Source organism: Pteropus alecto, unplaced genomic scaffold, assembly GCF_000325575.1.
Source record: "Pteropus alecto unplaced genomic scaffold, ASM32557v1 scaffold131, whole genome shotgun sequence".
Lineage (NCBI taxonomy): Eukaryota > Metazoa > Chordata > Mammalia > Chiroptera > Pteropodidae > Pteropus > Pteropus alecto.
The window spans coordinates 8,479,124-8,506,598 of record NW_006434709.1 but is presented as its reverse complement, the minus strand read 5'-3'; the positions used below and the strand labels follow the sequence as shown (position 1 = coordinate 8,506,598).

The following is a 27,475-nucleotide window of genomic DNA, read 5'->3' as shown; positions in this document are numbered from 1 at the left end:
AATTTCTACTGAGCCCTTAGAAATACTCATTTTATGCATTGAATTCCCCTTTCCCCTCCCACCGCCCATGAAACAAAAACAATTGATGAACAGAATTCAGTTAAAGGGAATCAAAAGGGTAGACCTTGTGGAGGCCTGCCGTCAAAGCCTAGCTGTGTCAGTTGCACAGGAAGACACCCCTTTTCTTCCTATTACAAGCAATCAACATAATGGAACATTATGATTAATATCAGGTAGTGTTAACATCTTTAAAGAAAAAAAAATGATTGCATAAAAGCCAAATGTCATAGTGCATAAATTTAGCACCAAATCATTGGTAATTTATGTAAATTGAAGAATTCTTTACCTGTTGCTTTCTTTCTGTTCCTCTAATCATCTCATTTTTCACAAGACAAATTTGAGTTTTTAAAAATACTGTTGATAAATCAACTTAAACATTAGTAATGTCTGTCAGTATAAAAAGCAAAATTTACCAGGCAAGCAAACAGGCAAACACTGTTATGTTACTTAAGGTTAGCACTTTGAGGAAGTTCTGGACTGTATTTTTGCACTAAAATTTACAAGATGTCAAAACTAATTAATATTTTTAAACTGTTAATTAACACAGTCTGATTTAAGAAACAGATGTGAACATGGCCATTTTCTGTTTTAACACAATGTATAGTTAAGTGGAAATCTTATGTGTATTAAACAGAATGCCATGCATGTTATTTTATTACTTTTAAGGCAGTTTAAAGAGAAGTGTGAATCATCAAGCCTAAAACAGTCAAAACACATTTTGATCAACCCTTCTGTTCAAACTTAAGAAAAAAAGGACCCAAATTATAACATTTTCAATTGCAAATAAAAACTGAGTGCTGTCCCATTAAAAGCATTGGTACCACAGAGTAGTAGGGTTTTACACTGCCCATACAACTAACTTGGTGTTGGAGGTGCCTAACCTGTATTATATTGATTACCTGCCCCAAATAATTTCTCTGATGTTATTTTTCATATCTGAATAACATTCAGAATTTATGCTACTTAGATCTGTATACATACTCTAAGAAACAAACCAAAAAAAGACCAAAAACAAAAAACAAAAACAAACAAAAAGATAAAAAAAAAAAAAAAAAAAAAAAAAAAAAAAGCCACCTTGCATACTAGTCCTGATTACAAAACTTCATTCATAATTTTTAGGACTATTTGCAAGAATTAATTCTATGTTTAAGACTAAATTTTGAAATAAGTTAACAATATTAAGTGATTTGAGATAACAAATGTTAATACTAAAAATGAGATACCTTCCTCAAAGTTTATGACTGGAAGAAAGGAAGAAATAATGGATTTTAAAACCACCACTTGCTTACTTTCGTGTTCATATTCTGTGAAAATTCCAAAATCGTGTCAACTCTTGTCCATGCATCAGGATGCTCCTTTAAATGTGTCAGTACTTCTTGAGCCATTCTTTGCTAAAATGTTATACAAGAAGAATTTTAAGCTCACTTGTTCTTCTGAATCATTAAAATGTTATCAGGCAAGACACAAATCCTAACAGGACAGTGATTCTAATAACATTCAGAAATACTCCAGAAAGTCTTTATAGAAATACAACTGTTATTACTCTTATACTTCGAATAAAAATGGGAATATTTCCTTGAAACAAAATAACTTTTTTTGGTAATCTGCTTTATTTGGTATTCTCAAAACTGAACTGAAACAACCAATGCTAACAAAGATCTACTTTGACATGAGTTCTCAGCACTTAATAATCAACCAAAACCAAGAGAAAAATTCATCTACTTAGATTAGGTAAACTTTGCTTTGTAAGAGTCACCAAGGTATCTATAACAAACTTTATAAAAAAACGTTATCTCAAGGGAAGACAAATATAAACGATATAAATAAGACTCAAATACCTATAGATACATACAGAATATTTAGACTCTTAGACCTTTTTTAAATGGTCTCTTAAATTATAAACATACCTTTTTCCCCATTCTTGGAATGTCCTCTGATTTCCTGTATTAAATCCTAGCTTATTTTGAAAATTGTTTCTTTTTAAATGTAAACACAGAAATATTAAACTTATGTAGCCAACATATAGAATTAACGAATGTTAATGTGAGCATTTTGTTGTACTTGAGTCTTTTCCTTTTTAAGATTTAAAACTTATGGAAATCACCTTTTATAACTTTTTCCAGTGCCATTTCTTTCTCTTGTTCCTTCTTTGGAGATAATCACTTTTATGAATTTGGTCTTGTCTTTATTTTCAGAGCCATGCATATAGATTTCATAAATAGTTATGTAATTACTAAATTTTATGTAAATAGTATACTATATAGAAATCCTTCTGCAATGTGCTCTTTCCATTTGAGTTTTATCCCCCTTAGCTTTACTGAGGTATGACTGAAAATGGGCAGTTTTAAAGATCTAGCCATCTTGACATTACTTATCTAGCTTTTTTAAACCATTAGTTTTTCATATGATATGAACACATTTTACCAAAGACTTAATTTTACTGTTATTTTTTTCAAGAAGCGACAGCTTAATCTTTTTTGCCCTTATAAAGCTGTTTTGTTGCCCAACTAGTTTCTCTCTAATTATCTTTTTCTATCATGTTGTAAGCCAAAAGTTTGGTTTTTTAAAATTTGTCAATGACTCTTCCGTTAGAATTAAATCCTTGATCAAGTACATTAGTCTATGGATATAAATAAAGAAAAATCAAAGAGGGAAGAGAATCATTCTTCTTTCAACAATCTGACACAGACACCACTATCTCTAACTTGGTTTTTAATCCAGATCATAGGGAAAAAAGTCATATTCCTATTTTGGCTTTGATGGTAAGAATTCTTTTTCTCAAGTAACAGTTATAATATCACATTCATGATTTTTCCCATTAATTAAACCAGCAACATATACTGCTTAGTGTTTTAAAGAAAATATTTGAGAAATACATACCCACTAAGTTAGGTAGTGTTTCTGTACCCTAACACCAGAAGCATCACTGAATATAAAAGAAAAATCAGCTGCCTGGGTTTCACCTGTGGGTCTGGGGTTAAAGCTAGAGTGTAAGGTTGTAAAATACAATTTTATAAACACACACACTTATTTATTTTTAATTCCATTTCATTAAGGGACTAATAGCTTAAGGGGCTATAACTGAGTTATATAATAACTGACAAAAGGCAAAAAGAATAGTGATGTGAGTTATCTAGGGCCAAAGCACATTTTAATAATGTTTTGATTCTCTCCTTGAGAATATCTAATTAGATATTCATTTCTAACTCAACAGACTTGCTCATGAAATAGTAACAACTAGCAAGGGGATATAGGGTATATAAAAAAATCCATGCCTAGTAAAAGTTATCTGGTCAAGATACTACTCTCAGATCTTTCAAGAGATGAGCATTCCACACTTAAGTGAATACTTCCCACATTATCATCATTCACTTCAATCTGTCACGTTATGTTCTCTCCTTTCAGTTGTCTTTGTATTCGTAATTTTACTCTCTAACATTACTTCTGGCATTTGCATCCCAGTGTCTTTATTTTGCCCCAATCCCACTATCCTTACATAATATTCTTTTATTAACTTAAAACTCCAGGAGAGGTTAAAAAAGACACAAAAGGAAACTAAAGAGGGAGAAAATCTGGCATCTCCCTGTTACCAACTGAATGGTGAAAGTATTCTAGTTGCTAAGCAATAGATTAAGAGTTCAAGATACTTAACACATTAGAGAAAACACCTAACTCTTCCATATCTTTTTTCCCTGGATGCCTACTTGGCTACGAATAGAAAAATGCTTGTTAACAGTAGACAATCCAAATGTTAGAGTGCTAAATATCCTACTACATTCCCCATCTAGGTAAAAGTTCTGTCTATAGATGAAAAGGCCATCCATCTAATAATTTTGTCCCCTAAATTACATATTCTTTTTTAAAAAGTTAGGCTATTTACAGCTGATTTTAAAAGTTTTGTTAGTATAATTTCTAGTTGCCATTTTTTGCATATATTTTATGAGGCCAGTAAAAAAACAAACCATGTTTTTAAAAAATAAGTTTACATCACATGCTAAATCTTCATACTTCCAAAAGTACTCTTTCAACAGAATTCCTTCTAAGTACTGGGCACCATAACATGTGCTTTACAAACCTTATCACTAATCCACCAATCTTTTTGCAAGACTGGTGACACTTTTTTAGATGAGACACTCTGACCAGAAAACTTACTGAAATAAAATTAAGACCTCTAACACTAAAAGCACGTTTTCCACTAAGCTTTCTACTTTTTATTCAAAGTAAGACCCCCTCTCAAAGAGGTGATTATGAAAAACAGACTGAACTAGAAATTTAGAGACATGACACTTTAGAAAAAGAGGGTCTTAACTGACTTTAAGCTCTAAGCCTGTTTCCTTACCTATAATACCAGTTTACTGATTATCTTTATGCAGTTGATTTGTCTAACGGGACACCTAGACATCGCATTCTTTTGGAAAGGTTAATTCTGCCTTTATAAACAGACAGAATTTATAAATACTTTTCTAAATCTACTTTTTGGCAAAAAGTAAAATTTTAAACAAATTATTAAATCTCGATACTGATAAACATTCTAAGAGTAGCATTACAATTTACTTTTCATGATAAAAATTACTGCAATTTCTCAGTCATAAGCTTAGAACACTGGTCTCTTCATTTATTCATAGTTCTTAGAGTCTATGGCCATGCCACTCTGAACAAGCCCAATACTGTCTGATCTCGGAAGCTAAGCAGAGTCGGGCCTGGTTAGTACTTGGATGAGAGACCACCTAGGAAGACCAGGTGCTGTGGGCCTAAAAAATTAAAAAAATAAGGGATTGTAAACTGACGAGGTCCTTGCAATCTAAGGGTTGCCTCGCCTAAAAATATATGTGTGTGTGTGTGTGTGTGTATATACATATATATAAATAAATAATACTTATAAATGCTGTGAACCAGGTTAAACCAGGACAAAGATTAAACAGCAGTAGTAATTGAATGATGTGAGACAAATACCCATTCTCCTAATGGCTACAGATTTGTGCTTCTAATATATCTGAGGATGCACCCAACTTTACTTCATGCATTTCAATCTTCCATACTTTCTTCTAAAAGCAGCTGCTTTCCATACATTCATGTTAGAATGAAATGAAGCTTAAAACTCCATGTTGAAAGCACAGCACAAGGAAGCAACTACATGATATATGTAATAAATAAAGATGGAGTAACTTTCAAGAATGCTTTTGGAGACAAGAACACTGATCAACAGCCACTAGGAGTATAAAACTGGGCTAACAAGCTTACAAAATTACTAGAGTGATTTTTTCCCACTCATACAACTTTCATGGTCCTTTTTCCTTGAAAATTTCTTTATTAAGTTTTCATCCAATAGAAAAGAAACTTTTACTCATTTAACACTCCACGTGATTAACTCCACAGAGTAAATAGTCAAGGTTTCCCAGTTTCTTGTAACTCACATTTAAAAAATTTACAAAACATTCCTGTCTCATCTCTTTCCATTGGGTGTTAAAACAAAATAAAAACCAAAAAAAACCAAAACTTAACAATGAAACATGGATTATGTGTAAGATAATTCTCTACATTAATAATATCACTTTTAAAAGTGCTAAAATTCATACAATGTAAAGATATTGTTAATTTTTAATACATATATCTGTGAAGTACTTCTGTAGTTTAAATGTTTCAAAGATAGACGAATCATATTAACTCCAAATGTTAACTATACACATATTACATCATATATCATATATATTGTACATATAACTTTTAATATCTACAAAACAATACGTCGGGCTCTTTTATTAAATGGGGTAAAGGTTTCTTAAGAACAGAACAAGTATAAGAATATTCCGAAATATCCCACTCTAACCAGGTCAAAATATAATGCAGTTTCTTTCTCCAGATCATTTCTCATTAGTTAATAATTGCAATATAAACTAAGGAATACTTTTTAGAAAGGTGAGAATTTAAAATTATACTCATAACCCAACAACTTCATTACAGTGCGATGTTATAGTACTGAAAAAAACAGCTACTTTACCTGGGCTCCTTCTCCATGGTATAAGCAATTCACTACATTGTCTAAAAGGTTGATATCCAGTTTTTGGCTGAAATCGAGCAGCTGGCGAGCTGCATGGTCTGCTAACATTGTCATAATTGCTGGCATAGATTACTGAAAATACAGAAAAAAAAATTTAAGGTGCTTATGAAGTTTCATATTATCAGTCAATTACTTTCTACTCCTTACTTTATTTCAACCATGTTCACACAAATATTTTCACGAGTAATTTAAAGACTTTAACTAAACACTGAAATAGTAAAAGCAAATATAAGCTGAAGGTACTGAGCTACTCCATAACTATCTTAGTTATTAGGGTCCAACTTTTCTAGGCCCCAGAAAAATCAAACTATTCTTTTTACTAACATTTATATAAAGTTACCCTAACCTGTTCTTTAAAGTGAATCTATTATTAAATATTTATGGCTCTAAAAACTGATATAGTTCAAAGTCTCGATCTCAAAATTTTAAGTACAAATGAAGTTCAAATGGGCATATCTTCCCCCTTCATAAGTAGAATCTTCTATTTCAGTAAAAACTCACTTCCCCTCATTTAATGTTACCTTAATTTTTTAAATGCTGAAAAGTTAGGAAGATGCTAAAATTTAAATGTGGTATACAAGTTTTGCTATGTATATATGATTAGCAGGAAGTCTTAAATCTGGTACCCTTAATCTCTACAAAACTTAAGTTTCCACACTCAATTAAACCATCTGTATTTGTTCCTTTCAACCTTCAAATGAATTTGGGGATTAAAATTATGTGTACAAATTCCCTGAATATATATAGTCTAGAAGAAAGCTATGGTAATACATCAAACAAGATTTTTAAAAAAAATTTCCAGGTATCCATTGGCAAGATAAGTGTAAAAGTTTGCCAACTATTTTCCAAATAAAAACAAATTTTATCACAACAGAAAAGTGAGTTTTTCACCTCAATGTACTGGCTAAAATTGACTGGTTCCTATGCAATGTTTTCCTTAAGAGGATCCCACTCCAAGATGCTGGCACACATTCACATTTTTGTTGCCCAGTATAAAAAAATTTCCTTTGCTTTTTCTTCAAAGTCAGTGCCACTCAAATCTAACTGGCTAAATCAGTACTCCTTAACCCTTCTGGGGTCAAGAAGCCTCACAATCAAACAACAGGATAGCTCTTGCCACATTTTAAAAAACTCATAATTTTGTATACAATTACAGAAAATTCAGGACACTCTGAAAGCCATGCATGAAACCTGTTAAGAACCGATGATTTACTATATTTAGACCCAACAAAGTTGGATGGTCATCTCCAAGTCTCCTTCCAAGATCGGGAAATAGGAGGCTAATTTGATTATACTATGTTTGGGAAAACTAGAATGATAGGATTTTTTGGGTATTTTATAGCAACTGAAGAATGTTCTTAATAACGGCAGCAATTTCTATTTTAAACCAAATGTTTTATTTAATAATGTCAGTTATGACAAATTAGAAGTCAAAAAGATGAACCAGTTTAAGGTACACAGTGTAAAAACCGAGAAATTAAGAATTTAAGAATTTTTACCCCCGTCTTCTGATCCAATACTAACAATAAAACTTTTGAGACTTCAAAAACCTTTATAGCAGTTAAGTGTTTTTAATACTGAATACCTGACATACACAAAAAAATCTTTGATCTAAATACTTATAAAAAAGGAAATATATTCCAAATAAATGTGTAAATTTCCTCCCTTCAAGTGCCAATTTTTAAAGTTGGAGCTGAGAAGCAATATCCACAAAGCACCAAGATCTACATATTAAGTTTTCGATTTTTTGGTTAAAAATTGCACAAACTTTCCCCCCACTCCCTATACCTATAATTTATTAGTCAAAACAAAAAATAAACTATAAAAAGTTACATTTTCAAGTACACTGCCCTCACAAAGTTATTCGAGCTAAATTCTTGCAAAAAATCAGGTTTAGAATAGAAGCTTGTGCTAAATACAGAAGAGTTTGCCATCCTTAGAACTAGCGGCTATGTTCGAAACGAGCTACCTATTCTTGAACTGTACGTAGTACAGAAATGGCGGCTTTCTGGTCAATGCCAAGCACATTTAGTCCCCCAAATCAAACAGCTTCCAAAACATTCTTTCCACTAATAGCAGTGTGCTACACGCTTAAGATATACAATCAGGCACAAAGCAAACAGCCATAGCGAGAGGTGAAAACGCAAACGCTTTTTTCCCTCTGGGTACTCACTCCTAAAATCTACTCACTGGATAGCATATACAAGGGATTATCCAGAACGTGCTGAGCTACAAGTGACTACCAAAAAACCTTCACTGCCACTTCAAACTTAATAGGCAAGCAAACTACACACTGTCAGCTCCTATACAAAAACAATAAAATAACCGTTGCTTAACGCTTAATGATAACTACTATTCAGGTTAGGGGGGAAAAAAAAAGTCGTTACAAGGAGACAGACTGCTACTTAGGTGTGTGGGCAATCGCTTGCTTCATTCAGTAGAAACACACCTCGCTAAAGCCCGCCCTCTCCTCGCTTCCCACCCGAACCGATTTGCGGCACTTCTAACTATAGCATACTGGAGCACGCACTCACCCCGCCCATACTCTGAGGAGGCAAACACCAGGCGCCCGAAGTTCACCGCCCCATTCTCCAGGCAGCATGGCCTCTGCGTGATCAGAGGAGGTCCTGGCTGGACAAATCTTTAATGCTTCCTCTACTACACCACTTCCTCCCACCCACGCCAAACTCAAGAGACATCGGAATGAAGGCGAATCAGGGCATCCACGGTACAATACCAGCAGTAAATGATTCGATCACAACATACTCAAGCCCCCGAAAACAAACTACGGCACGGAACCTCATTTGCAGAGCTCTAAAAAATCAACTAGCCTTTCCTACTTCTAACCCTACTCTGCTAAAATCCAGAAAGATGTTTGAGTTTTCTTGCAGGAAGAGCAGGGACTCGGCAGCCCCTCCCTCTCCCGATCCCAAGCTCTCCACTGAGCGGCCACGTGATGCAGGCGGACGTTTCAATGCTGCTGCACTAAATATTTCTGGAAACTTCCACTCCTAATAATTTACAGAGATGTTCCTGAAATCACCCCAACTTCTCTCCAGTCCTTTGGGCTGGGGAAGCCCTTCCACCCCCCGCCCCGGGGCCCTGCTTCACTATCACGCTCCTTGTCTTCCTCCACCGCCACCCGCACACGCGAATGACCCAGCAAGCGCTCCCCTCCAGCGGCCACCTCCCCGCCTCCATCCCCCAGTGGCAGAAGCGGCTCCATTCAATCGCAGGCTCCGCTGTGGGCCCGCCACCGCCTCCCAGGCTCTCCTCCCGCGACCGCCGCCGCGCCCCACGCCGGCCTCCTCCCGCCCGACCGCGCCGCCGCCCGACCCCCGGCCCCGAAAACACAGTCGACTTACCCAGAGATTGAACCAACTGCTTCTTCCTTCCTTGTCGGGGGATTAGGGCGAGGGAAGGTGGGGAGAGGGGAGAGGGGAGGAAATCAAGGTGGGTTTCACAGTTTTCCCACCTTAAAAAAGGAAACTAAAAAAAAGGATAAAGGCAGAAATACCTCAACAAAATTTACTATTTCAGGGACACCTCCCCCCGACACACACCCACCCGCCCCCCCCAAAAAAGGAGAATTAATCTGAGGAGTAAATGCTCCCGCCTGGCTGGGGAGTGAGGAAAGGGGGAGGGGAACGGGGTCAAGTCCCAAAGATTCAGCCCCAGGGGGACCCTCCAGCCACAGGCGGCAGCAGGAGCGGCAGGAGTAGGGGGTGTAGAGTCCACACGGTCGGGGGACGCTCTGCTGCCAGTTGCAGTCCGACTCCCCCTACCCAAATACGGCTCCCTCTCTCACGCGGCTCCGGCGCTGGGCCCCCCCACCCCGGCTCGCCTAAACTTTCCCCCTTCTCCTGCTCCTCAGCGACTGGTGGTTCCCCCCTCCCCCTCTGGGTGGTTGCACGGACTGCAGCAGCAAAGACTGGAACAGGCACCGCCGCCGGGGCTGTAGCTACTGTTGCTCTTGCTGATGCTGTAGCTCCCGCTGCTCCTGCCGCGGCCGCTGCAGCCGCTTCTCCCCCTCCTCCTAGTGCCTCAAACTCGGAACCGGTTGAAACCGGTTCAGACTGGGAGATTCCATCTCGGTTGAGTTTTCAGCCCATGGCGCCGCGGAGCGTTTGGAACCTGGGCCTCCGCCCCCAGCCCGCCCGCCCATTGGTCGGTTCCAGCCACAGCCGCGCCATCAGCCTACCTCTTATTGGCCAGACCGCCCGTCAATCCCGCCTCAAGTCTCCACACGAGCCCGCCGCTTCGGCCCCCGCCTCTTTCCAGCAGCGATTTGCCCGCAGAGTGGGGGAGGGGAAGAGGGGCGGGTCGAAGAGGAGCAAGGAGAGGGGTGGAGGTGGAGGAGGAGGTGGGACGAAGAGCTGAGCCCAGCAGCGAGAGCGCACAGAAGCCGCGCGAAGAATTGGTTCGAGTGAGCCGTCAATCAAACGCAGCCCGCCCTCGACTTCCCGTCCGCCCCCCCGCCCCTCCCCGCTTCTTCCTCTCCCAGCGCTTAGCCCGCAGGCCCGGCCTTTTCGGCCCGCTCATTGGCTGGGCGCCTTTGGTGACGGAGAGGGTGGGGCGCCGCTCGTGAGCTGGTGGTGGCGCGAGTTTGAGAGCGGCGCGCGGTGCGCGGCTTCTTCTCTAGGCTTCCCGGGACCCGCGTCGGCCCGCCCCCGCCGGCTCCCGCCAACCTGCGGGGCCTTAGCCCGCCGGATTGAGGACCTGCCCCTTGAATGGGGGCTACGTTGCGGAAAGGGTGGGCTCACCCAGTTCTTTTAATCCGGGGTGGGGAGGTGTATGGAAACAAACCAAGAGAACACACCGAGGCCAAGTGTAGGCCCCAGACGTGTCTAATCTATTTTAAAGCCCTGAGGCAGGGAGTTGTGGGGAAGAATAATCGTAAAAGAGGTTGAGGTGAAGTGTGGAGGCGTTTGCTTTTGGCGCCTCGTGATCTCAGCGACCTGGAAAAGATACTTAGTTGTTGGGCAAGTCTTCAAATTTTAACTTGGCGTCTCCCCAGGCTGGAATTTGGCTGCTTCAACAATCAACCCTTCCTCAAAACTAAGAAATTATAGTTTAACATCGCAACTGCCTCCCACCAGGTGCCTTTGATCTGTGCCTACCTTTGGTTTTTCTTTTCATATAGCTGCCCTTCATCACCAAATAATATTTTCTATGAAAGTCACACGCACGTGGACTTTCACGTGGTAGCTTCTCGTTTGTCCCCAAGTGCCCTTAGCTTTACCAATTGTTCTTTGCTTTACTGATTGTTCTTTGCTTAAGAAACAGCAAGCAACCCACCAAAATTTCCTTGGTCCATTCTGCCACCAAGAGGTTGTTAAATGGTTTATTAAATCTACACAATTTTCTTCAGTAACTCTTCCCTCACAATGGACAATGGCTAACACCAAAACACCACTTAAGAAAACTTCCTCAACATAAAGAAAAATCCACTAATAATACTTAAATTTACCAAAATGATACTGGACGACTTTCAGACCTAAGGTTTTTTTTCATTGCCTAACTAGATAATATCAAACCGTAATATATGTATGATATACACTGACCATTTGGAATTCTTACATTTTGATACCAGAAAAACGAATTGTCCTGTTTTTTAAAAAGTTTTTTCCTCCAATTTTCAGCTCTTTGATCAGGTCACTAAATTTTTAGATGGCAGAACAATAGGAATAAAAACTAGATGTAAGGCTTGGCTTTCCTCAGACCTTAGGCCAATCCCTTCCTCTCTTTGGGCCCCAGTTTCTTTCTCACCCACTTAATGAGGTTGATATCATCTATGTCTATCTCATCCATGTAAGAATCAAATGGATGTGAAGGAGCAGTTTGATCCATATAGCACTTTATGGATTGTAAAGTTCAAATGGTCTCAGTTTGCTGTCGTTCCTTTTTTTGGCTCTTTCAATCTCATTTTTAAATCTACCCCCAGAAGGTCATATCTATGTGACCATAGTGAATCAGATATATTTAGCCCATCGTTTTTTTGCCTAGAGTCAGCTAAAATGGAGTATTCAAAATAAACATTAAGAAGTGTGAAAGGAAATGACAGGGCAAATAATTATGTTTGATCACTGTATTTTCAGGAACAGATTCAGAACACAGGTCTGACATGTGTATAATACTTTTTTCATTACCTTCATTTGTTGGAATCAAACAAAGTTCAAACCTTGGAATGGGATAAGAATAAGGAAATGTAAGTAAACTGTATTGAGCGCCTGCCTGCTGTCTAGCAGACTGTTAAAGATCTTTTTGTACAATATTTCACTGAATTCTCACAGCAGCCCTGTGAGATAGTTGTTATTTTGCAGATCTAGCTTTGCTCCACACCCCAAACACGCACATCACACATGCACAGATACACACTACCCCATAGTAGTTGAGTCAATAATTAGAACCCATGTTTGTGTTTTCTACTAATTCATATTGTCTCACAAAACAATAATATTCATCAGAAATAAGAGAAATAGAACTCATAAATTTCTTTCTATGACTTGTCATGTATTTCTAATTTTTAATAATTTTTAATTTAAAAAGTTATACATGATCACTTAGCAATTCAAACAATAGAGAAAGTTATCTACAGTAAAAAGTGAAAGTTCCTCTTCATATGCTCCCTTATTTACTTTTCCACTCCAGAGATAATCATCATTAAGGGCGTAGTACCTATGATTTGAAATATCTTCTATTTACAAATATATTTACTTTGTGTTTTGTTCAACATACATTTTACTATGCATTTGTTCAGTGACTTGCTTTTTACTTAACAGGTCAGAAAGTTTAAATCCACCTTATCCTTATTAACAGCCCCATAGTTTTCCTTATCTGCTCAGTATCATAAATGATTCAACCATTCACTTACTGAGGACAATTAGATTATTTCCAGTTTCCCTATAACAAATAATGCTGCAGTGAATACTCCTGTACATTTATCTTTGGGCACACTGGTGACTATATCTCTAAGTTAACATCCTAAAAGTGGAATTACTGTGTTGGAGGCCTTGTATATTTGTTATTGTGGTAGGTACTGCCAAAGTGTCCCCTAAAAATATTGTGTCAATTTACATACCCACTACAATATGTACATTACCTGTTTATTCCCTATCAAAGCTCTGGACATGTGCTATTAAGGTTGCACCAGTGTCAAATGAGAAATCTTTGCATTTTAATTTGGACTTTTGGCTCTGAAGGCAATCTTACCTAACTGTGAGCTCTTCAAAGAATATACAAATAATAAGATTAAATGCCATATAATGTAGTAATTTTTTAAAAGAATATGCAATAAATCTATTATTTTAATAATAGAATTGGTTAATTCACTCTTTTTGAGAAAATTGATACCACTTTGCTGTCAGAGATACAGCAGCAGTGCCCTTCAACTTGCACTTCTTTCCACCAGTCATAAAAAATGGGCACTTAGACTGAACATACCATGAGTCTGACTTACTGGGTGTATTCATGGATTGAACACATTCACAATTAATTCCATGGGCTTTTTCTTCCACTGAATCTCTGGGGAATGTGCGTGACTTCGTAAAGCCTGAAAGGAGGCACTGGTAGAAAAATTTATTTGTGACTATCTGATAGAAAATTGTTTTTCTATTTGCTTTTAAAAATGCTCTGTAAAACAGTACATCACATCATAACCTTAGATTTCAAAAACATGACCAATATAACTTGGACAACAGTAAAACTGCTGAAGCATGAGGTGAGAGAGACGGGATACTCTTTTCAATGAAAAATTGACCTGAAGAAGCACAGTCCAGGTTGCAAATTTATTCCCATAAACTTCAATTTACAGTATTGAGAATGTTTATTGAAAATTATGAATACTCTTATTTGTGGACCTAAACTCCTATGAGTCCAAGACCTTAGCAAATAATCTGTATGGCATCTATGAAACCTAAATAGGTCAGGAGCAGAATCAGCAATTGTCTGAAAGTGAGTTGCTGCCTTTTTGAGAACATAGGCTGCGAGGTCTGGGAGTTATAGTTTGATTGTCTGAGAAATTTATACAGTTCTCCGAGGTAACATACAACAATGGGTCTCTTACTCATGGAGGAGTGAGAACTGAAGTATCATTTAACTAGGATCATTCTCAAGCAGGACAAGGAGCCACAGAGTTGTTATTGCTGAAGCGTTTCTAAGCCAGAACTAAAAATAATGAGCTAGGGCTTAGAGTCTGCATATATAAGAAGTAAAAAAAGAAAAAACAAGTTAGGGAAGGTAAAGTTGGTACTTGTAGGTTGGAAAGACATGCGATTTCTTTCACATATAAACATACCATTATGTATTAAGCAATGAAAATCAGAAAAGGAAGTAAAAAATATATATATATTATATTGAGAGCCCACTATTTGCTGGTCACTGAGCATTCAAAAGGGAGCAAATCCTAAAAAATCCCTGCTTTCATTGAGCCTTGAGTCTAATGGAGGACACTGGAAGTATATAACAAATAAATCAGAGAAATAGTGTTTTATATGGTGATAAGTGCTAAAGTTAAAAATGAATCAGGGTTTAGAATAGGGAGTTGGGGGGGTGCAATTTTAGAAAGGGTGTCTGAGGAAGTCACCTAGAAGATAACAGTCAAGATCTGAAGGAGATGAAGAAGGAAGCCCTTGCAAGCATTGGGAGAAGTGTTTTCCAGGCAGATGGAAAAATAAAGGCTCTGAGACAAGAGCATGTTTGGTGTGTTATTTACAGTGATGTGCTAGAGCCAGCTTGACTGACTCCTGGAAGTCAACTGCTAAATTTTCAGGAATCTTGTAGGCTGGTTGACAAACACAACCATTATAAAAAAATTAAATTAAATAAATTATATTAAAAATGAAGGAAATAAATACTCAAAATTCATCACTTCCTAATTATGTTGTTGTACTTCATTACCTATGCTCTTGAGATTATTTATATTAGCAGTGTTTGCATGATGGAAGTACTATATACTGATATGCTACTGAATACCTCTTCTCAACTCCACAATTTGTGACATTGCAGTGATAGCTTAAAATTGGCCATGGTGGGAGTACTTACATTATGGAAGTCAGCTAAAATTCAGGACTTTTTCTCCTGAGAGCCTGTTGTTACATCTTTACTAGCACACTATTGTGCATTAAAGACCATCGAGGAAGCCAGAGTTGTGGTCAGAGAAAGAGGAAGTCATAGCAATTAAGCAGCTGACAGGTACGAGGTGGACAGTTGATGTTGGGCCTCACTGTAGGCCATTGTAAATGCTTTAGCTTGTTTTCTCTGCAGTTTGAGGCCACTCAAGTGTTTAAACAGAGAAATGAGACTTGACTTGACTTCAGAGTTTAACGGGATCACTCTAGATTCTATAATGAGACTAGCCCAGGGAGCAAGGGTAGAAATAGAACTGTTAGGAGATTCTGTGTTAATCCAGGGATTGTGGCTTGGACAGAGTGGTAGTCATGGAGGTATTCAAATTCTGAATATATTTTGAAAGTAAAGTCAAAAGGACTTCCTACAGAATTGGATTGGCATGTGTGAGAAAGAAGATGCAAGAATGACTCCACGGATTTTGATCTCAGTGATTGGAAGGGTGGGGTTACCGTTTTCTGAAATGTGCTGCAGGAAGAACAGGTTGTTGGGAATGGGCGGAATTAGGATCTCAATTTATCATCATCCATAAATTCCTTAAAGGCAGATGCTTTATGCCAAGTTCTTAGTTGTGCTTACTAAAAATTTGTTAGGTTCATGAATTAATCTTTTTTGGCTTTCGTATTCAAATGAAGTCTTGGAAATTAATGTTGATGGAAAGATGTTATGAGGTGCAACATTCTGTGCCTCTATGACTCTGAACAAAAGGAGAAAAGGTACTAGATGCCACTCCAAACTAGGCCCATTTTACTTCCTTTAATTCTCACCATTTAGTAGGTCTGACTTTGCCCTATATCCTTCTATCTGCCTCATACTCTACTTGTTTGATCATAAGAAGAGGTTCAGGTATTATCACCATTAGCAGAAAACTTAAAAGCAATCAAGAGTAATAACGTATTATCAAGTTTGGTAATATCTTATCAAATTTATGTTTCAAAGTCTTATTCTTGTATAATACACTAGATAAAATAGATTCTAACAACAATAAAAAATGTTCAATCACATACTCTGACTTTAGCATAAATGAAGAACCTAGCAAAGTTAGCAGGTCTATTTCAGTGATTCTCAACAAGGGGCAATTTTGCCCGCAAGGAGACATTTAGCAATCAAACATTGTCTGACAAAACAACATTGTTAGCCAATGTCAGAATCAAACAGAGCACATTGTAAGCCAGGTAGATCAGAAGGTGAAGGTAGTAATAAAGACAAGTATAATAATGACTAACACAAAGACATTGTTGGTTGTCACAACAGGCATAACTAACATCTAGTGAGTAGCAGCCAGGGATGCTGCTAAACATCTTGCATTGCATAGGACAGGCCCCCACAACAAAGAATTATTCAGCTCAAAATATCAATCGTGCAGAGTTAGAGAAACTCTGATCTATTCATAAAATATTTGAAATTATCCTGGCCCACTAGGAAAAAAGCTGAACCTCAACTAGATCTGTATTTCCCAAACTTTATTGTATATGTGAATCACCTGGGGAGCCTATTAAAATGCAGATTATGATTCAGTAGGCCTGGAGCAGGGTCTGAAATTCTTCATTTCTAACAAACTCCCAGGAGATGCTAATGGTAATGCTGATAGTCCACGGACCACACTTTGAGTAACAAGGCACTAGATTATTATGTCACTGTGGTTTCTGTTGGAGTGGGATAGGTACAGGGATTCCTTAAGAATTCATTCTGAGAAAGCCCCCAAAATAATGTTTGGGACATTGTATGTACAAGTTTGTACTGGGCTCACAAAAAATATGTTATTTTGGGGTACTATGAATTTTGCAATTTTTTCCTCCAGGGAAAAGTTTTAAAATGTAATTTCTAGGGCAGAAGACATTCCTCTCTGAAGAGATGAGATTAACATCATAAATACATTAGTAGAAAATTCTCAGTACCTCACCCTGCCTTCAGGTGGTACTATGTTTAAACCGTTTCAAGCTGATTTCTAGACATTTATTGAGAATGTTAGGGTCAAACAGCAGATACACCATAAACCCGGAGAGATCAAAATGTGAAGATAATAATAAAAATAGCAAGTATAATAACGGCTAACATTTATTGAGCATTTACTATGTGCCAGGAACTTTTCTAAGCACTTTATGATATTTATTTGTTTAATTTTCACAATAACTCAGTGAAGTAGGAACTATTACTATTGCCATTTTAAGATAAAGAAATGAACCCAGAAAGTTAATGTACTTGAAATAAAGAAGAAAGTATACAAATATATCCTGATTAAAAAAAAAATGAATGAATGAACAAAATGTAAATTTTTCTAGAAAGAATACACTCTTTTAGCTGTTAACTCTTTTCTATTTTGATGTAAATTCCAAAACTTTGGGAGAAAGAAAGAGAAATACTATCACCTGGAAGGACGGTAGATGTCATGTAGATGACTATAGATATCACCTATAGATGTCATGGGGTCATTTAAAAAAAAAAATTTATTCTAATTTTTCTAAATCAGAAACTTTAAAATTCTCCTAAAGCATATTTTAGAGCTATGGTCAAAATTCCAAAAAAGAGTTAGTACAAATTCTAGAAGCTATCTCTCTCTCTCTCTCTCTAATATTTATTTAACCATTCTATTATCTTTACCCTGAGAAATGTTGTAAAAGCAAAATGATTTATTTTAATAACAGTACTACATTTTAATAAATGTATTGTAGGACATAGTACATTTGCTTAGGCATTTTGAAAGTTGCCACAATTCATGGAATATTTTCTTAAAAGGGTGGTCTGGCATGATTGGCCAGTACAATTTTTTATTTGTAATGTAACTAGAACCTGAAGATTTTCAAATGAATGATATATAAACTGCTTTTCATATGAAGAATTTTACATAACTATATTGGCCATTATATTCATAATTTCAGTAATTCTGATCCTTTATCTAAGAAATGTAGAAAACAATATATATGTATAAGCACGAGGTCATAATATCAGTCTTTACAAGTTCCTTTTATAGTCAATTGCACGGAGTATAAAAAATTTGTTTGTACATACATATATTCATTCCTCTTCTCCCTCTTCACACTTTGAGAAAGTTGGAGAGAAAATAACAAGGGGATGCTTGTGGAATTGAAGATGCCCAATGAAAATTTTCGTCTCACTCAACACTTTCTAAAAGACAAAAACAAAAAAAAACAAACTTCCATAATACATTTGGAGGTTACAAAGGGGCTTCCTTTCCTTACAAGGCTCTGAATCTTAGACATTTACTGTTTTTTCTAGTTAGATAAAGTAATCTGCTGGAAATCAAATTGCAGTAGTTGTTTATAAGAAAATTGCCTGGTAAATTTACCATTTATTGGTATCTACTATTTTCCAGATTTTTTTTTATATATAGACAGCCAGAAATAAGTCAGAAACAAGCCAAAGCAAATCCAAATTTCTAAATTTTGAATGTTTAATGAAATAAAAATCAAGATTTGAAAAATTCCTTATATACAGTGAAATTGGGTTGTGCCATAACACCATGAACACAGAAAATGTATGACAGCATAAATTCAAACACAAATGATTATTTCCCAATTTATTCAGACAATTATTTCACTTTTTTCTTTTCCTGTAGAGATCCAACCTATTGAACATACTCTGTACAAGTATTTTAATCTATTTCAATATTTTAAAAAGTTCCACCTTTTCTGAGGTCCATGAAACCTGAAGTATTTGAAAATATTTCTTAAATCTTTCCTATATAAGTCATATTATACCAAAGGACACATTGAAAGTAGTTTGCCTGATAATTCAGCTAGAGGTTTTGCGTAGAACCTAAATATAATTTCTGTACTCATCACTAACACAGTAACATAGACTTTTTTTCCAGATTATGTTTACACCATCACAAAGCAAATACTTCTTTCTTTACTGGGTAACAATAGGATACCCTAATAAGGGTTTTGCAGTGAATTTGGGAAGAGGAGAGCACAGGGTGAGCAAACAAAATGGGCAAGTGTGCATGAAGCTGAGGCAGAGTGACAACACTGGACTACTAGCCACCATAGTGGCGGGCAGTGTGGTAGGGGTGTGCAGTCATAGGCTAGGAAGTGCCAGCTTAGCAGGATCCTTATGTTACCCAGAAGGCTGAGTCAAAACAAGCCCACAGACTCGCCAGACTGAGGAATAGAAAACAGTGCCAGGTGACCTTCAGAGACAGTGAAGTAGGAGACAGTGAAAACAAAAAATCACAGATCTAAGTATCCAGGTGGCAATTTTCACTCTTCCAGGCAAAAGTACCATCTTTATAACAAACCACTAGACTCAACCTAAGGAAACTATAAAGAAGGAAGGAAGAAGGGGATCTTATGAAAGACAAGAGTGGAAACAGTTCCCGTTTCTTCCTGCCTCACCAGGACACAAAGCACCCTATTTTGTGTATAGGTTTCAGTTTTCTGATTGGAAAGAAAGTAGTCCGGGAGACTAAGAAATTCATTCTACACACAGATTAGTTAAGTGTTTTGGAGAGCTCCTAAGGCCCTGCGCCTATTATAGCATTTTCAAAACCAGGGTGGTCTAAAAGGGCCTTAGTTTTCTGAGGAGTTCACGCTTCCCCTGCTATAGCTAGAAAAGACTGGAGGCAAGTCAATAGAATTTGTCACTCAGTTGTGTCAGGAGGATTTGTCCAGTCTTGTCTTATAGTAGCATCAGTTCCGATGCTAGAGAAAGGTACAAAAACATAAAACCTAGTCCTCGAAGAAAGTAAACCTATGACAGAGAAGCAAGGAAGAAGTTGGAAGTTCACACAGCTCCTAATCATTTGTCCATCAGGAGTCCACCTATCCCCCAGAGCTCACTGAGAATATAGAGTATAGCCTGTTTAGCTCTCAGCCTCCTATTATTCCTGTTTAGGAGCTCAGCAGGGCCACCTGAACCTTCTGACTGAATGCTCAAGGCAGGAGATATGAGTGCCCATTTATAGCCTGAGACTAAGAAGGGAGGAGTAAGGCTTCCCTTCCCTCTCTACTGAGGCTGCTCCAGAGATAACCCAAGGAACTGCAGCCCTAAGACCACTGGGGCTCTCCTAGAATTATCTTATAGTCTCTACCTTTAGAGATGCAGAACTGGGAATAGAGGCAGGTGTTATTTCTCCCTTCTAGTTTTTCTCACAAATGAATGGTGTGTGGTGGGGAGAGAGGTTTCAAGCATTTAAGCTGTAGTTAGTGAGAGTGAGAAATCTGCAAGCATATTTCTTAGGCGGTCAGAGTGGCTAAGGGAAGAAAAGACGACCACTAAAGGGACCTAAAGGGACAGAAAGAGGACCAGTGAGGGAAGACAGAGTAAATGGGCTTCAAAGACAAACTTTGCCTGTCTTGAAATCTAGAGAGGGAGGTAGAACTACATACAAATCTGAGAAGTCATCTGGCAGAATGTCAAAATGAGGCTCCTGATAGGAGGGCATGAGAGAATTTGCTTTTATTGGCCTCTGCAAACATGAAATCCCTAAGGTCTTGTGCACAACATAAACTTCATTGGTTGTTGAAGACTGTAGCTGAACAACTTATACTGCGGAAATAACTGGCATACAGAAAAACATACAGGGTTTACTTGAGGGACAAAAACACCTTCATTTATGAATTCTACATCTATATTCCAAATTCTGCTCCTATTGGAGATATATGGCTCTGCAGTAGAGAGGTACATTTAAGTGGTACTAAAAAAAAGTGACTTTCACAAGATCAAACAATATTTTTATAAATGTTGCCACATTTTTTAAAAATTGGAGTTGCAAAATGGGATAATGAAGAATGTATAGAATCAGGAGATCTGGATTCTCCTAGTTCTTCACAATCTGTGAAGTGATTGAACTGTTAAAAGGTCCCTAAGGTCCTTTCTGGCTTAATGACAAATTTTATGTGTGTTCCTTTCTTCCCCAAAATTAGAGTAGACAAATAGAAGTACAGAATTTTATTTCTAATTATGGATTTTCCATATTTATTTAGGTATTTATTCTTTTAACTAATATTTTGAGCCCCAGTATGTGACATGTACTGTGCTGGGGCTGGGAATATACCGATAAGAAAAACCTTTTACTTTCCTAGATAGGAAAAGACCAAATGATAAAAATATTTTCTTCGGATGTATATTTTCCTGTAATTAGATTTACAATAGCTTCTAAGTAAACACACAGTTTCATAAATTTGATCATGTTATCATTAACAAGCAGGGGTTAATTTAGTAGCATTATTAGCTTTTTAAAAAATATACAAAGGAGTTATTTTCATTGAACGATATTGGAAGAGGTATTTGAAGACATTTGAGAGTTGCTTGGTCAAAAATATTTATTGGTAATCTACTCCATGACAGCTGTCTTAGGTTGTTAGGACATGGTAGGGAACAAGTGAAGCAGAAGTCTTATCCTCACAGACTCATACTCTTGTGACTATTAAAATATAAGCAATTTAAACTAGCATGCATTTATGCAATTTAAACTTCATTAGCATGTTAGTCAATGGCCTCAGCTTCATAAGGCAGGCCTGAAGTTTTTCAGATGATTTTTTTGTTCAATTCAGGACTGTGTTATTTAAGCAATTTGTAAGAAATTGCCACTTTTTCCAGCAATACTACTAGAGTATTGATTTTAAAAAACAAATGTGACCATGCCACATTGCTTTTTCCTCTCTAGCTCCCGGTCTCTCACTTCCACTTTTAAAAAATCCTTCAAGTTAAAGAAGTACAAATTAGTAGCTGATGCATGGTCATGGGGATTGGGAGCACGTCATAGGGAATACAATTAGTGTTAATACATTACCTAGGTGGAAGGACAGGAGAAGGAGGGAGCAATTGAGGGGATCATTTTATGAACTATATAGATGTCTAACCAATATACTGTATACTTGAAACTAATTAAAATAAATAAATTAAAAAAAAATCCTTCAGTGGCTCTCCATTACCTCACAAGAAGAGAAACTCCAACTCCCTAGCACATTGCACAAGACCCTTGGTGACTGGGCCCTGCCTCCCCAGTCTCACTCATGCTCTAAGGCTTGCATACCGTCTACTCAGACCACACTGATTGCCATGTCCCAGAATAATAGGCTCTCAGCTCTGGGCTTTTATATATGCTGCTTCCTCCATCCAGACTGCTTTTCACCCGCTTCTTCCCTCCAGTGCCTTTACTGATTTCCTGGACTTGGATTTATTCATGACTCCCACAGTTCTTGGGCCTACAACCATACTGGGACCTGACTACTGCTTACACATCCATCTCTTGACTCAATGGGAAATTTCAGGGTAGTGTACAGGGCTAGATATGTAGACATCTTTAATAAAAGATGTTTTGAGTGAATAAATGAATTAATGAACACACGTCTGATGACATGAACAATGTGAGAGAAGACAAGCATGGTAAATAAGGGACTCTGAAAGGAAATCAAAATGGCTGAAAAACATAGCTAAGGAAAGCAAATGGCTAAAGATGGGAAAAGAGAGAGAAGCAAGGCCAGATACAGCCACTTTGACAATTTAGACTTTATCCTGAGGACAATAGTGAGTCATCAAAGAGTTTTAAGAAAGAGAGTAATTGGGAAAGAGAGTAATTAGATTAACATTTTAGAGAGAACATTGTGAAGAATAGATTTGAGTAAGCAAGACTGAGGACAAGGAGATACGTTGGAGAAAACCAAGGAAGAGCTGGTAATGGTCTGAACTAAGGTAGCAGCTTTGAAGATGGCAGGATGTGGAAAGATTCAAGAAATGTTAAGGGAGTAGAATTGTTGCAACTTGGTGGTTCACTGGCAGTATGTCTTCCCTTCTAATCTGAGTGATAAACTTCTAAAGAGCAGGAACTCTGCGGTATGTCTTTTTATTCTATTAAGTTACCTATGGTACCTACCTGTATATTTGGTATTCAATAAACATTTGTTGAATTAATAGATGAGTGAATGGATGAAACTTTAAAGCTATATGCAAGTTAGAGTTGATAAACCCTTACTCTTAAAAAAAAAATAAACATCAAACTCATGTAATTTAGACTTACAAAAGATTCGAAGCAATATTTATTAAGGTAGTCGCCTTAGACCTGAAAAAGGACAGAAAGGCCAGCTCTTGTCTTCAAAAAAGGCAGATATAATTAATTTATAAAACTTCCTATTACTCCTTGGAAAGAAAGAGTCTCTTATTTTAAAGCAAATGCTTAAAAGGATCTCATTTTACACAATCTGCACAAAGAGAAAAGTCTGCGCAGTCAGCCACTTAGAATCATATCACATAGAGATCTCTTGTCCAAAGCAATGTAAAAGTATATTGTATGCTATTATATACTACATCTGTTTGGAGAAATCTTGTCACTTAGAGTGTCAGAAATGTCAGAAACAATGTTCTGTGCTTTCCATAGAGAAAAATCCTGTATACTTTTCAGATTCCCTCTGGAAATCTTGTAACTCAAAAATTATTAAACAATGATTCATAAAGTTACAGGGCAAACCAATTTACAAAAAAATATATCAGAGATGGTGAAGGAGGTCATTATAGTTAATCAATAGCCCATTACTGGAAATCAGCAATAATCTTAACAGTTAACATAATAGACACATTTAGCCTACATAATGAAAGCTTTGGTTCATTCTTTAACCTTTACTTAATTATTTCCACAATCAAAGAAGTGATGACTAAAGTTTAAATTTCAAAGTTCAGTAGCCCATCAAAAACATTTTCAAACAAGTTCATAATTAATTAGGCACACAAATAAGAAACAAAGTTGCAAAGGTTAATTTATCTTTTCCATTATGAATAACTCTTGGTGATAAACTGGGATGCATAGATTATTTTTCAAAACATGAAAACAATCTACCATACAGTTTCAAATGAAAAAGCACATTACAAAACCTGATTCATAGATATAAAACTAATAGAATCAGTTTTCCAAAAAGAGAAAATATCACAGCTATCTTACTTTACCTGCAAAATTAAACCTAAAAATGTATCAGTCCAAACTTGCTTGAAAATATGGAAAAGTATAAAAAGCACCAAAGATGGGATTAGTTTAAAATATGATGTTCGAAATTTTTTTTTTTAATGCCTACAACACCTGGTATTCCTAGGTGATCTCCCATCCAAGTACTAACCAGGCCTGACCCTGCTTAGCTTCCGAGATCAGTCAAGATCGGGCATGTTCAGGGTGGCATGGCTGTAGACCTCAAATTTTTATTTTAATTGAAAAATAAATGCTTCATGATGAGATCTCAAATTATTAATTTTGTGGTCTTAAATTTTTGTCTAAATCCTCATTATAGGTTTTTTCCTTCAATTTTTAATTGGTCAAGTTTTTAAACAATAGATAAAATTTAAATGGCCTTTCTCAAATTTCTTATAATTTAATTATTTGGGGCAGAGAACTTAATAACTAATAAATTCAATGCCATTGCTTTTGATAATTAAGAAAAATATATCGACCGTATTTCAGGTTAGTGAGCTCAAAGATTTTTTACCTCAACCCAAAGTAAAAAATACATTTTATGTTGTGACTCAATCCATGTGTACTTGTCTATGCATAAATAACTGGTTTCCTTACCCACTGTGAGATAATAAATGTGTGCTCTTTTAAGCTTAAAAAAATTGGACTAGTTCATTTTTAGGTTTAATTTTGCAGGAAAAATAAGAAAGCTGTGATATTTTTCCTTTGTGGAAAACTGATTCTATTAGTTTCATATCTGTGACAATTAGGTTTTGTAATGCACTTTTTTATCTGATACTGTATAGTAGATTGTTTATCTGTCTACACATAAATGACAGTTGTCCTATGAAATCTTACCTTTATTGTGATGCACTCTGATATTTTCTGTTCCATTCTATTTTATTTATTTTAAAAGACTCACTAAAGTAAAGGGCTATGGCCTGCTGCTTTAAAACCTCAGCTTAATCATCCCATATGTAAGACTCTAAGGACAGATGTCTGATTTCAAACCCCAGCTTCACCACCTCCTAGCTCTGTGATTTTGTGCAAGTTCCCCATTCTCTTTGTGACCCAGCCTCCCCATCCGTAAAAAGAGGACCTACTTCCTAGGTTCATTGTGAGAATTAGTAGTTACATATGTAATACCTGTAAAGTTTGTATCAAAGTACCTACCATATGGTAAACACTCCATACATATTATTATCATCATCGTTATTATTCATCACTCACCAGTGTTTTCTGAATGTCTACGTACTGTTCATGTTACCAAGCATTCTGAAGCATTCCAAAGACACACTGTTCTCATGACTAACCTTTTATTTAATTGATAAATTGTGACCATGACAAACTGGCTTTTATATATTAGTGAGATATAATGGTTGTCACTTCATCAAAATAAAATGTTTCCCTGGGTTTAAAAACAAACAACAAAAAATTCAACTTCTATATATTTACCAAATAGCTACCACTCAGAGTCAAAGAATAATTTCGTGCTTATTGATCTCATCAAGTCACTCTGAAAGGAGATTCCAGCGTTCGAGATTTATTTTCAGATGATGTTTACAGTCCCTCCCTCTGGTGAGAAAAAGTGTTTTGATAAGATATTTAAAATTTTGATTATTGTCTTTAAAACTTTTACACATTCAGATTCACTCAGCTTGAAGCACCTCTTTTGTTATCTATAACACTATATATTAAACAATGGCTTTTCCCCCTGTTTTAGAATGTCTCAGGTTAAAAAAAAAGAAAGATGTTTTCTCCTTTAAGTCATAACCTTATGAACAGACATTCTAAATTTTATTACTTAGGAGCTATATAAGCAATAATGTCAAATTCTTTACAAGAAGAAAAACAGAATAAAAGTAATTCCAGAGTTTTAAAATGTGTAATACTGTTGTTATTTTTATTTTGGTAAGACTAATGGAATCTGTTTTACATCGTTTGAATGCTGTTAACTTGGGCCAAGTGTACTAGACAGCTGTTATTAGAATTGAAACTCCCTAATGGCATTACAATTCTGAGAGTACTGCTTTCTGAACAGTTACCCAAACTGATTTCCAGATGATTAAGGCAGCCAAAGAAAGAGTTACTGTAAAAATCACACAAATTAAGATAGAAACTGGCTTTACTCTAATATCCTCAGTTTCCATATTTTGCTTTTCTTCCTCTGCCAGAACTACACACTTGCTTATTTGTCTTGTAAAGTTCTTTGAGGCTTCTCCTAAGTAGAACATCTATGTGATGTCATAGCAGGGATTGATATTGGGCAGTTAGGTAAAATACACTGAAGATGGTTTGGCCCACTCATGTGTGGGCAGATGGAGAGGTCTCCCCAGAGTTAAGATTTGATAACCCTCTACAATAAAATTATATTACTGGGTAATAGGACCTACTTGCAGAGGTAACTACCCTAAAAATGGTTAATAATCTATAACTTGAAGAGATCTGTAAATTTCTTGATCTAAATTAAAGAGGATATGGTCTCAGGGAAATATAAAAGAATGCGCAAACTAAGTAAATTTGTATTAGAGTCTATTTGAATATAAGTGGTAATGAATTGTTGTTTGGGGTTATCCATTCATTTAACACTTAGTCATCTTCATTATCCTCGACAATTATAAAAGCCTCCTAACCTTTCCAGAGCAGCCAGAAAGATTTTAAGAAATTCAAATTTTATCAATTCTTTCTCCTGCCTAAAATCCTTCAATAGATTTGTTCTTTTTCTTAATAATTTTTTAAAATTACAGTTGACATATAATATTATATTGTTTCAGCTGTACAACATAGTGATTAGACATGTATATAACTTAAGAAGTGATCAACCCGATAAATCTATCTGACCCATCTGACATCGTACATATTTATTATAATATTAATGACTATATTCTCTATGCTCTACTTTACACCCCTGTGACTATTTTTATAACTGGCAATTTGTACTTCTTAATTCCTTCACCTTTTTCACCCATCCTCCATAAGTATCAAGCACACAAGTGAGGTTTCATCAAGTCTATCTCCAGGGCCACTGCAGAGGTTTCCCTCCTCCTCACTCTGTAAGGGTCTGCTGACATTTCGACTTTCTAAGGGAAAAAAAACTCTTTCCTTTGGGAAGGCAGTTTTCTCTGGCTGCAACACTTTTTCATAATCTTGGCAAAAGTAATTCAATTTATCTTCAATTCTCTTTTTAAAAGTCAGTTCTTAAGGGAGGGTCCCAGATTAGTCCCTCCCTGCAAGGTCTTATTGTACTTTAGATATACTATTCCTTCTTCACACTCATCCCACTACAATCAAGTATCTTTTAATGTCTGTTTTTTCTAGACAACCAAAAGAACACA

At 36.6% G+C, this 27,475-nt stretch overlaps 1 protein-coding gene and 2 pseudogenes across 3 annotated transcripts in view; 1 reads left to right on the top strand and 2 right to left on the bottom strand.

Annotated features, from left to right (window-relative positions):
- Positions 1-10,249, bottom strand: part of XPO1 (exportin 1) — a 36,507-nt gene extending 26,258 nt beyond the window's left edge. The window contains exons 1-3 of one of the 3 annotated variants that reach the window (XM_006909567.3): positions 9,484-10,249; positions 6,059-6,190; positions 1,350-1,451 (exon numbers count right to left, since the gene is read on the bottom strand). In XM_006909567.3, the coding sequence (XP_006909629.1) occupies positions 1,350-1,451; positions 6,059-6,184 (228 nt within the window). In that variant the 5' untranslated portion in view covers positions 6,185-6,190; positions 9,484-10,249. Of the gene's footprint in view, positions 1-346; positions 392-1,349; positions 1,452-6,058; positions 6,191-8,652; positions 9,050-9,483 lie in introns of those variants that run through there. The other 2 variants (XM_025045072.1, XM_025045073.1) reach the window with 2 other exon arrangements.
- LOC112478006 lies at positions 4,694-4,812 on the top strand (annotated as a pseudogene).
- A 14,014-nt stretch (positions 10,250-24,263) lies between the features above and the next one.
- Positions 24,264-24,382, bottom strand: LOC112477941 (annotated as a pseudogene).
- Positions 24,383-27,475: the final 3,093 nt, after the last annotated feature.